This window comes from Notamacropus eugenii, chromosome 2, assembly GCF_028372415.1.
Source record: "Notamacropus eugenii isolate mMacEug1 chromosome 2, mMacEug1.pri_v2, whole genome shotgun sequence".
Lineage (NCBI taxonomy): Eukaryota > Metazoa > Chordata > Mammalia > Diprotodontia > Macropodidae > Notamacropus > Notamacropus eugenii.
This window is the reverse complement of record NC_092873.1, coordinates 54,975,465-54,987,928: the sequence shown is the minus strand read 5'-3', so window position 1 is coordinate 54,987,928 and position 12,464 is coordinate 54,975,465. Positions and strand designations below refer to the sequence as shown.

Here is a 12,464-nt window from a genome sequence, read left to right as displayed (position 1 = left end):
TGAAGAGATCATCAAAGAAGAGAGCCTTGGGGGACACCTCAGTTAGTGGGCAGGAAATAGAGGGGAAAAAATCAACAGAGGAAACTGAAGAAGCATCAGACGCATAGGAGGAGAACGAGGAGACAGCAGTGCCCTGAGCACCTAAAGCAGGTGATTGACAGTGTCAGAGGCTACCTAGAAGGGTGAGGATGGAGAAGAGGCCACTGGATTTGGCCATGAAGAGATCATTGGTAACTTTGGAGAGGGGGGTTTCAGTTGAATGAAGAGGTACGAATCCAGATGGCATAGCTTAGAATGGAGTAAGAGGAGAGGATGTAAAGACCTGGACTGTAGACACCTTTCCTCAGGAATCTATCCCAGAAGGGAAGGAGAATTATGAGATTAGAGGTAACAGGGAGTGAAGGATCTCACACACACACATGCATGCATGCACTCGCTCACACGTGCGCGACTTAAAATGAGATCAGTTGACAAAGGTGAATTTTTGGTTTTGCTTTTTCAAATTCACTTGTACAGTAAATTTTGTTCTAACTTCATTTTTATTTTGTATATGTCTTTTTTAAGTGTAAACAAAAGATTGTAAGTTTTTTTCTTATCTGATTTGTTAACTCTTTCATATTATTGGATTTAGTCCATTTGCATTTAAAGTTATGAGTTAGGCTTATATTTTATTTGTCTCTAATATAATGTCCCACTTCCCTCCTGTAATGACAGTTCTTTGGTTCAGTTATTTTAGTTTAATCTACTTTAAGGTAACCATCTTGCCACAGGCTTTTTCCTCTCATTTACACGTTCTCTTGCCTAACTTTGGAGTTCTGTTTCACTTATTAGTTCCTTTCTCTTTCTTCCTTTTATCTAGTTACTTAATTCTTCTCCCTTTTTTATTTTCTCTCAGGTAAGTAGTCAGATAGGCTTTCCTTTTGTCTGTTTCACTTAGCTTGCCTTGTTTACTTTAAATTTCATTTTCTATGCCTTTTTATAAAAAGGATCTCTTTCCCTCATTCTCTTCATTATTTCTTTTCCCTTTTCTGTCTGTTCTAGACTTCTCTTATGTGATTCATGGCTCTTAAATACTTATTCCTTCTTTAATCTCTATATTCCCCATAAATTTTAGCTTGTAAGGTACCTGTTTGGTGTTCCCTCTTTGTAGACAGTTTCTGTGTTATCACCTTATATGTCTTGCCCCTAGATCCCTTTTTTCTGTTGCACTTCACTCTTAGAAGGACCAATTCCTGCAGGTTCTAGAGAAGGCAGAGAAGTATCACCCATTGTGTTCATTGCTGCCCTTTGTCCTCCTTTTCTTTTCCCATTTGCCATCCATGCTCTCCTGCTCCCAGGAACTCTTGATTGCCCTTTTCTGAGACAGTGGGAATAGTCTCTAAGCTCTTCAGCCCTGCAGACTCTATCCACTTTAAAATCCCCGTCTCTCATTACAGAATATTTCTTTTTCCTCATGGAAGCATTCTTCAGTGGGAAGCCCTCCCACCACGGAAACAAGATTTTCCTCTTTCTCCTTTCAGTCCCTCTGTTTCTTTCCTCACCGTTCTCTTGTAGATCATCTTCTTCCCAAGAGACCATAGGACCTATTTTTCCTTCATTGTTAACTTTGGAAGTGATTAAGGTGCATTGCATGTTTCCCTCTGTCTTCTAAAATCCCTCTTGCCCTTGTATTCTGCAGTATTTGTTGTCCCACAAAAATCTTGGGTTTGCCATTGTGAGGTTTAGTCCACGTTTCAGGTATATTATTCCACCATCTCTTCTATTTGACTTATGCTTTCACCTGTTTCCTTGTGTCATTTTAGAAAGAAATCTTTTCTTGATCTCTCTGTTGTTCTTCGTAGCTGTATTTATTTATCTTTCTTGTATTTCTGATGTCGGCAGTGTTTGAATAACACTTTTTTTCAGGTCCAGTTTTCTTTGTAGGAATACTTTGAACACCCCTTTTTCACTGAACAGCATCACCATAGTTGTGTATTGAGTTCCTTTGCCCTTCTGAATACATTCCATTTTCTCCTGCAACTTTTGGTAGATATAAAATAGTCTTATGTTATTAAGATTTCCTTTCCTTTATATTTGAAGACCTTTTTCCCAGTCTTTTGCAGAATTTGTTTGTAATTGTTACATCTAACCACTACGTGTCAGAGAGTTTGCTGCAGAGATTTTTTCCCCTTGGAGAAAACTGTTGATTCTTTGAGTTGACGCTTTGTTTTCTGTGTTTAGAAGTTCTGGGCAATTTTCTTGTATTATTGATTGATTACATTGTGATGTTGAAGTTTTTTTGATTTCTAGGAGACCTGTCTTCAAGATTAATATATTTCATTTATATGAAGAGGATGTTGTCTTCTAACATTATTGCTTTTTTTTTCTTCTCTTCTCCTATATTGTCCTTCACTTGTGTGTATTTGCATTCCCAATCAGTCACTCTTTTATTTCTTTGGTGAAACTTGCCCCCATAGATTGAAAATGTTTTATCCTGCCAGTTATTTCTGCTCTCACAATTCTTGTTACTCTTTTAAAACATCCTTTCTTGGGAATACATGGAGTCCTCTGCCTCTTCAGATGTTGATTCATTTTTCTTTCTCTTAGAATATTATTCAGATGTCTGGATTTGTTTTGTACATCTGTAGGTTATAGCAATTTCTGTAATAAATATTTTCCATGTTGGTTTATGCTAAGGATCATTTTTTTTCCTCTTGAGGTCTTTAATAAATTCAGTCTTTTTTTCTCCTTATATTCCCGTATTCCCTCTCTGATTCCTTTCCTCTTGATGGTGGTTTCTTTGGGAGCTGGATCTCAAATCTATCTCAACATCCCCACAGGGCAGCACACATTTCACTGGCCTTGGTTTCTGTCCCAAGTGACTTCTGAGGAGGCAAAATTGGCCCCCATTGGATACCAGTCCCCTTTCCCTCAGGCTGGTATCTTGCTCCAGTTCAGTCTTCACCTCAGTTTTCTGAGTATGATTGCAGCTCAAAGTGCTGCCACACTGTAGAGTAAGCATGTGGGTTGGTTTGTTCATCCCTGCCGGAGCGTGACTCGCTGGTGGGTGAGGGAATGCTGAATGAGCAAGTTAGAGATTTGCCTCCTCTGCTGTTAATTCATCAGATATTTACCTCATTCTGGATTTTTTGTCTCTTAGAGCACAAAGACAATTAAAATTGCTTTATCTCTCGAACATAATTCTTATTTTGAAAAGGCTTGAGAGGTCATAAGGATCAAAGAAAGTGTCTGGTCCTCCGACCAGATCAGAAATTTCAAGTGACAGATTTTGATAATGTTCTTAATTTCTACTTGATTTGCTGGATTATGTTTATAGCACAAATTTGCTGTAACCAGAAGTATAGACTAGAAATGCATGATTTTGTGTTTTGGCTATTTTTATCTACTAATAGTGCTTTGTTGATCTTGTTTTCAGTTTGACTTACGAGTAGTTATTCCGACTGATGATTCTTTTCATTCAGCTGACTGATATTGTACTTCTGAAGGCCAGTGATTCCTTTACCTCCCTCTTTTGGAGAACGTAATTGTTCTAGGTCTTTACAAAAGATAGTACTATGGAAGTATAAAGGAAATCCCTGATCAGTTCGGCTCTGTGTCACGATTCTTGAAAACAGTATGTTTGGTGCATCCCCTATTACTTGCACCAAACACTTAGGTGACTCTCTGACCTCATGGATGTGAATATTGCTTCTGTCAGTATAGATTTCTTCTCATCTTATTTGGTTCTTGCCCATGTTATCCAAAAGATCTTTCACAGAGGATCTGCCCAACATATACTGGAGCATTTTCTCTTAATTTCTGTATTTTGTGGGGAGCAGTGCAGCATTCAGCCTCTACTTCCTCCATTAAGGGACTGGCTCAGCATCTTTTCCTGTCATATGTTTACTTACGTAACTTCACCATTGAAAATTTGCTGCATCCTGCTTGAGCCCATTGGGTTACCTGCATCTTAGTGTTCCTCATTTTTTTGGAGAATGACTAATGGAGAATGTTATGGGATATTACTACCCTGAATGAGACAATGAGTGTAACAAATTCTGAGAAGCCTAAGAATTCTTCACACTATGAACTGGGGCACAGTGAAATAAAAACCTAGAAACTGGTATCTACGATGACGGTAATGTAAACAGGAAAGAAAGAAATGGAATGCTGGGTAGTAATCATTGTTGTCCAAGAGACGACTGGAGATCACATACTTCATCTCTTGACAGAGATCAGGAAAACTCTGGGTGTGGATAGTGTATATACTCTCCGGCATGATTACTGGATTTGGTTTTGTGGGACTGGTGGTAATTTTTTTTTAATCTTGGTTATAAGGTTTGTTTTGGCTATGTGGGGAAGGAGAAGAGATACATCCTAGTGATATAAGAACATCAGATATAAAGAAGGGTGGCAGTGCTTAATTTTCACAACTATCACTGAAGAACATTTGTATTGAGTGATGGATCTTTGTGTAGAAGAGCACTTTGGGATCACTTAAAAGCTCTGTATGTGGTTTCCCAAATACAGTCTAACTCACTTTCTTCCTCTTGCTTAATTCATAGTGTCCATCTTGTCTCTAATGTATGTGCTAATTTTTTGGACCAGTCATTTAGCTGAATGTATCTATACCATAGGCAGTTTTAAATTCAGCTAGTTTTTCCTGAATGGATTGTTCAGCTGACTTCTTGAGTAATCCTGTATCCTATTAAGGAGTTCCTGTAATTTTCTGGGCTTAGTGCTGTCAGTGAGGGCAGCTAGGTAGCACAGTAGATAGAGTGCCAGGTCTGAAGTCAGGAAAACTCATCTTTGTTTTTTTAATTTATCATTTTCCCCCTAATTACATATATAGACAATTTCAATATTCTTTTTTGAATTTTGAAATTTTGAATTTCAAATTCTCTCCCTACCTCTTTCCCCCTCCCCCATTGGGAAGGCAAGAAATTTGACATGTTATTCATGTGTGGTCATGTAAAAATCATTTCCATGTAAGTCATGCTGTGAAAGAAAACACAGACCAAAAAAACCAAGAAAAATAAAGTATCTTTGATTTGCAGTCAAGCTCCACCATTTATTTCTCTGTCGATAGTACCTTTCATTGTAAGTCCTTCAGAATTGTCTTAGATCATTCATTGTATTCCTGAGAACAGCTGAATCATTCACAGTAGATTAGCACACAGTGTTGCTGTTCCTGTGTACAGTGTTCACTTTGCAGCATTTCATATAGGTCTTTCTAGGTTTTTCTGAGAGCATCCTGTTCATTATTTCTTTAAGCACAATAGTATTCCATCACAATCATATCCAACAACTTGTTCAGCCATTTCCCAGTTGATTGACATCCCCTCAATTTCCAGTTCTTGGCCACCACGGAAAGAACTGCTATAAGTATTTCTGTACATATAGGTCCTTTTCCTTTTTGTGTTTTATCTCTTTGGAATACAGACTTAATAGTGGTATTGCTTGGTCAAAGGGTATGCATAGTTTTATAACCCTTTGGGCATAGTTCCAAATTGCTATCCAGAATGGTTGGATCAATATACAACTTTACCAACAGTGCATTGGTGTTTTCATTTTCCCTTATCCCTTCCAGCATTTGTCATTTTCCTTTTATGTCATATTAGCCAATCTGATAGGTGTGATGATAGCTCAGAGTTGTCTTAATTTGCATTTCTCTAATCGATAGTGATTTAGAGAATTTTTTCATATGATTATAGTTTTGATTATTTGGTCTAAAACCTGCCTATTCCCTATTCTTTGACCATTTATCAGTTGAGAAATGGCTCTTATTTCTATAAATTTGACTCAGTTTACTATATATTGAGAAATGAGTCTTTATCAGAGATATTTGCTATAAATTTTTTCCCACAGTAATGATTACTGACTATGTATTTCCCTCCATCCTGTTCTTCCCATGTTTATTCTGCTCTCGCTTTCTCCTTTCACCCTATCCATTCTAAAGTGGAAAACTCATCTTTGTGAGTTCAAATCCTGCCTCAGACATTTCACTGTGTGACCCTGGACAAGTCACTTTACCCTGTTTGCCTCACTTTCTTCATCTGTGAATTAGAGAAGAAAATGGCAAACCATTCCAATATCTTTGCCAAGAAAACCCTAAAAATGGGCTCACAAAGAATTGGACGTGACTGAAAAATAACTGAACCATGCTATGAGCACAGTATCACCCATAACTGGGACATGCTGTAGGCCTTCTCTGTCTTTTGAGGACACTCTTCCACTTGGACTGAGTAGAGGACATTCTCCGTGAAATTGGCAAATACATTTGGCAGGCGTACATATCCTTGTTATGTGATGTTTGGCATAGTAATCAGGGGATCATTCAACATTTTCTCTGTGGTTGCATTTATTATGGAATATCATAAGATCTTAGTATAGACATAAAAGACTCTTTGTTAGAGGAAGTCACCCAGGGCTGTATCTTTCACTGTCATTTCAAATGCCCTCTCTCAGTAGTCAACGATCAGGAAAGGATAGTTAGGATCTCATTATCTGTTCCCTTCAGTCAGTCAACAATTATTTATTGTGTGATTACAGAGATGTGATCTGCTATAGAAAATCATTTGCAAAAGCCTATCTGTTGTCTTCTATTTTTATCAAGGATGACTTTAATGTGTTTAGGTCATTTTCATAAAAAAAGTTTGAAGAGGAGAAAAGCGTATGGGTTGGTAGTTACTGAGGTCCTCTATCACCTTTTCTGAGTAACAGTGTTCTGTGATTTTTTTTTTTTTGTATTATTTTCGTCTCTTTATCTCCCCAAGATGTCTTATAAAATGACCCCATAGGGCTATTCCAATTGTGTCTTCTCTAGCACAGATTTCCTTGGTGGGTACTTGGTCTGGTAAGCACATATTTCTGATGTCATTGTCAGTGTTATTTCTTCTCTTGAATTGTCATGAGACAACTGAGATAATGTTTGTAAAACTCTTTATAAATCTGAAAGCAGCACATGCATGGCAATAGCCATGTCCTCATGTGGTGGCAGATTGCCTTGCATCAGTGAGCAAAACTGGTTATTCTAGAAATGTAGAGAAGTCTGTTTCAGGGACAGTATACATACATGCCTCAGTGGAAGTTTCAGAAAAATTAATTTTGCAGTTGTTTGAATGAGTGAGATGGAGCAGTTTTGTGCCAGTTTGGTGCAGTTCTTTGAGAGGCTGGAAATCAAGGTGATGTAATTACAGAAGAAGAAGATGCAGATGATAAGTGACTTCTTGGAAGGCTGTGTGTACTGGGGAGCTTTCTCCCTGGCATGTGCATGTAGGGCATGTGTACCCAGGTTTGCTGAGCAAGGGTCAGAAATAGTGTTTCTCTAGTAGAGAAGTTAGTCTGGTTAAGAAGTACTGAGCTCTTGATCACTCATCTTTGTCATTTTTTCATTCTTTTGCATTTCAGGTTGGTGAATGAAGAACGTACTCTAGAGGTGGAAATAGAGCCAGGGGTGAGAGATAGCATGGAGTATCCCTTCATTGGAGAAGGTAAAACATCAGTGTCCTATTTTCTTAGTGTTCACTCTCATTATTTGACATTTTCTCCAGATCTTTATCTTTCTGGCTGCTTAGCAGTGCTTAAAAAACACTTTACTTTACTTCAAGCCAGATAGTCATAGTCATTCTAAGCAGTAGTCTAGGTATGTATCCTTTTAGTATAATAGACAGTTTTATATCATCAACAAACTTCCAGATTTAGGGCTTAGAAAACATGAATTCTAACTAGAGTGTTTTTAAATGACACATAACCAGAGTTGATATCAGTACAACTGCTTGTGGACCACATTTCTAGTGTTGATGGTCAGTGAAAAACCCTGAAAGAGACAAATGTTTTATCATGGCAGTGAATTACTTTTCAAAATCTTTAGGAAATCGGAAAAATAATTCAGTACTTTGCTTGGAGCATCCGTCATATGTATTCAAGAGTTTTAAGCTTGATCTACCCTGATGGATACAGCTAGCTTCTCAGCTATTCCTCATGAATGCTGGTTAGCACTTGTATAGATATAGAGGCTTTCTTCTGCCATATGCTTTGCAGGTGCTTAGATTGTGACATATATTCATCTGTAACTTTCTGACCTAGGTGAGCCACATGTGGATGGGGAGCCGGGAGATTTGCGTTTCCGAATCAAAGTTCTCAAGTAAGTGGCATGATCTCAGGCATGTCGAAATTTCTTTAACAGAGAGCAGCTTAAAGTTGTCTTCCTGTGAATAGGTTCAGGATGTAGAGGCCATGCCCTCTGCCTTTCCGAGACCTCAGCACACTGATTTCATGACATTGTTATCTTGAGCCTCATTGCTAGTACTTAAATCAGGACTGAACATAGAAATTCTGTACCTTGATGAAACATTTCAGAAGTAAGTAAATAATTGAGGATTGAACCAGATAAATCAATCACTGTTCTTTGGTCTTGGAAGTGAGGTTAGGGGGGTTAAAACTACACATGTCTGTGTAGTCTAGTTTAGAAATTACAATCTGTATATGAAAAATTAGAAGGCGGACAATGATCTGTGGTATAGGAGACGTTAATGTAATGGGATACTGTAACAGAATGAAGACTAATGAAGCTGAAGACAAGGACCAATTTGGGAGATATATTTATGAAATAATGCAAATGGAATTAAAGCAGAACCAAAAGAATGGAGTCCTTAGTGACTAGGATTACGTTGGAAATCAGTGGGCAGTGCTAACTCAGCACCCTTAGGTGATTGGTGTTCACTGAGAAGTTCCCAATAAAACATTGAATTGAGGAAAAAGGGATTCCACAGAAAAATTGAACTAACCAAGGCAGAGAGGAGCCTGCATTGAAGGGCCTCTGGACATGGAATTATTCCTCACTGTAATGGGAAAAGTTCCCTAACTCCATCTTTGCATTCTTCCTCATGTTCCAAGGAAGGGATTCAAAGCCTGGACACTTCTCAGGAAGTCCCATCTCTGTTCTTATTTGCTCTGCAGGCACCCCGTGTTTGAGAGGCGTGGAGATGATTTATACACAAATGTGACTATCTCCCTGGTGGAGTCACTGATAGGCTTTGAGATGGACATCCAGCACCTGGACGGCCACAAGGTAATGCTGTCAGCCACCACCAGCCTTGGGGTCTGCCTCCTCCCATGGCCTTCCTGAAAAGGGCAGACCATTAGAAAGTCATCAGCTTGTGGCATCGTCTAGTGCTTCTTGATATGATGAATGGTCAGTAGTGGCAACTGTTGAGAACTTACATTTTTCTCTTCAATTTGGAGACATTCTTCTTTTGATTTGCTTCTACATGGTGATTTTTCCTGCTTTTTCACTTTCCCGTGTGCTGAATGAGGGCCTAGAGAAGTTGCTAACTGAGCTGTAGGGCAGGTCTTCTCGGACAGTAGTTCTGCCTTCTCATGACCCTTCCTGTTTTCTAGGTCCATGTTGCCCGGGATAAGATCACCAGGCCAGGGGCTAAACTCTGGAAAAAAGGAGAAGGGCTGCCCAGCTTTGACAACAACAACATCAGGGGCTCACTCATCATCACCTTTGATGTTGAATTTCCAAAGGAGCAGTTTACAGAGCAACAGAGAGAAGGTATGTGCTCCTCACATTCAGGCTGGGTCTGCAGCAAAAAACCAAGATCTCTGACATATTGACCACCAGCGGCTACTAACCCCTGGAAGAGGGGCTGAGCCCTTAGAGGAGGGCCTCAGGGGCTTGGCCTCAGCTGCTTTGCTGTTTAGTCACATGCTCAGGAGGAATTCACTTCCGCTCTTGGTCTGTTCTTCTATAAAATAAGGTTGTTGTTTGCATCAGGTCATGTGGTGAGGGAAGTGCTTCATGAGCCTTACAGATCTGTAGAAAGATGAGCTCTTCTTACTTTGGGGGGATGGAGACAGCATTCAGGGTTAAGTGACTTGCCCAGGCTCACATAGCTAGCAAATGTCTGAGGCCAAATTTGAAATCAAGTCCTACTGGCTCCAGGGCTGGTGCTCTTATCTGCTGTGCCACCAGCTGTCCCTCTTCTTACCTATTAATAAAACTGTAGAGCTGGAGAAAGGGTTGGAGCCAGGGAGAGGAAAATTCATGACCCATCCTTTGTGCCTGTGTGTGATGAGTTGCTTTAACGAGGTCCATGCCTTGGGAGGTCAGTGGTGGGTAAATTGTACAGAAACTATTCAGACAAGAAGGAAAGACAACAGTAGAGGGCAGGAAAAGGGATGACTGGAAGTGAACAGGACCCTATCCAAAGGGGTCCTCTCTCTCTGTCTGTGGCTCTTTCACTCTCTCTCTCCACCTCCCCTCTCCCTTGGGTGTGTTACCCAGACTGGCCACTTGTGGGCCCCTGTGTCACTTACCCAGGAAGGGAAGCTGGGTTTGTCCTCATTCTGTTTAACCAAGTGCTTTCACTGCCTGTTCTGAATGGTTGTGGAGCCATTCTCATTTCAAGGGATTGAACTGTGTTGGGGGTGGTCCAGTAAGTGACAGAACATGTACGTGGTGCTGAGATAGCTCTGTTTGTTGCCCCTCTGGCAGGTGAGCATGAGCTCACACAGAAGTGCTAGGAGTGTGCCCTTGGCACTAATCATGTCATTCCTTGTTCTTTCTTGCTGTCAGGTATCAAACAGCTGCTGGAGCAAGAATCAGTGCAAAAGATCTACAACGGACTGCAAGGATATTAAATGGATAAAATTGGACTTTGTTTAACATAATAAGTGGATCAGAGATATTTATTATCTGCAGGTGTGCTTTTTGTAAAAGACATACAAGATTTTGTTTTCTAATGACCTTCATGGAGTGAATGAGAGAGTTTGTATTTGTCCATTTACAATCAGAAAAGGAATGTGGAGACTGATTGACCAAAAGATTAACCCTTACCTCTCCTTTTGAGGATCCAATGCCTGGTGCTCTCTGCAGGGTTCTGGAAACCGAAACAGTAATGGCAGGTGGCAACTCACCAAGCTAAGAACAAACATCTTAAGTATCAAGTGGAGAGGTCTGTTTTTAAATACATTTGGTTGTTACTTTTTCTCGTCTCTTGTCTCCTGTTTTGGTAATACAGTTGTCTTCCCTATTTTCCCTTGGTCTGCCCTTTTTTCTTCTTTTATGCTTATGAACCATTTGGATTTTTTCCTTATCTGAAGAATGAAGGAAACAAACATCCTAGAAAATGATGGGAATTCATTTTCCACCCCCACTTCAGGTGAGCTAATTCAGAAATGGATTTGAAGTTCCTGAGTAGACTCTTGAATTAGTAGAAATTCAGAAATAAGGTTTAAGTGGCACCAGGAAATCAACTACTGTATTCCAGCAAGGAGCAGCGAGTTTCCATGAGGTGAATTTGATAGCTACTAGAAATCACTTTCTTCACCTTTTACATTGGAAACAATGTTTCCTGTCTTCTACAATTTGTTTGGGTTTGTATTAGAGAATTAACTCTAGTACTAACCCACCTAGCTAGCAGGTGTATTTAAAATGCATGATTCATATTTGACCTGTTGTGACGGCTGAACATTTCTGAGAAGTTCTTATGTCAACATTTGAGCATATCAGGCCAACCTTGAGGATTGTTTACAGTTGCCATTTATGAATTTAAAAGAGACTGGTTGTTTGCAGGAGTTAGAGATAGCATTTTAGGGGCCCAGCAATAAAATCCCCATGTGACATTCCTCTACAAAAGGGGTTGGCTCTCACAGTGACCAGGGCTTGAGTAGTCCTGGGGCTGCTGCCCAGAGTCAGGAGCAGAGGCTCAGTCTGGGGTCTTCTTTTGATGTTGTATGCTCAGTGGCTTAGTAGTGGCCAGGGAGAAAGCTGAGCTGGGGAAAGAGGATGTGGGTTTCCATGGAGATGAAGTATTTAAATTTATTTGCACATTTCACTTGGCTGTGCCTTTCATCCATGGAGAAGTGTTCAGAATTAAATTAAAAGGGAAAAATAGTCACCCTGTCATTTTGCAGTCTGAAGAGAAGTTTAAATAAAAAAAATAAATAAAAGGTTAAATGGTTAGAATAGTGCAGGCCTTTTATTTCTTTTTTATCAGGCCTGTTCCCTCCTGGGTACTCAGGGACCTGGTAAGAAAACTCCTTTCCTCCAGACTCCCTAGCCATTTATCAATCTGTAAGCATTTATTAAGCACAATGCATACGGTGTGCTGGGTACTGAGGCTAAGAAAGATAAAAATGCAGTGTTCCCTGTCCTCAGGGGGCTTATATTCCTCTGTTGGTGGAGACAAACATGTAGCTAGGTGAGCTGGAGTGTGCTAGCGTCAGCTCCTAGCTCAGGAGAGCTGTTTGTCCAGTACGGGCATTTACACCTTGGAAAGCAGCAGATGCTACAAATCAGGGCTTGATTTACTGTTTGTTGGTTGTCTAGACATAAGAAAGTGATAGAGAAAGTGTTAGTAATGCAGACTGAACTTAAAAGTGTGTTCTGCTTTGGAGAGCTGGTTGTTAAATATTTACCAGTGTACCCCTGTGTCTAAATATTTGCCAAATAAAGAGAAAGGCAGCATCTGCAG

General features: G+C 39.8%; 1 protein-coding gene across 1 annotated transcript in view; it reads left to right on the top strand.

Annotated features, from left to right (window-relative positions):
- The window catches only part of DNAJB11 (DnaJ heat shock protein family (Hsp40) member B11), a 28,610-nt gene extending 17,634 nt beyond the window's left edge, over positions 1-10,976 (top strand). The window contains exons 6-10 of the mRNA XM_072640373.1: positions 7,390-7,472; positions 8,068-8,125; positions 8,941-9,052; positions 9,382-9,541; positions 10,565-10,976. Coding sequence (XP_072496474.1) covers positions 7,390-7,472; positions 8,068-8,125; positions 8,941-9,052; positions 9,382-9,541; positions 10,565-10,629 — 478 coding nt within the window. The 3' untranslated portion in view covers positions 10,630-10,976. The remainder of the gene's footprint in view (positions 1-7,389; positions 7,473-8,067; positions 8,126-8,940; positions 9,053-9,381; positions 9,542-10,564) is intronic.
- Positions 10,977-12,464: the final 1,488 nt, after the last annotated feature.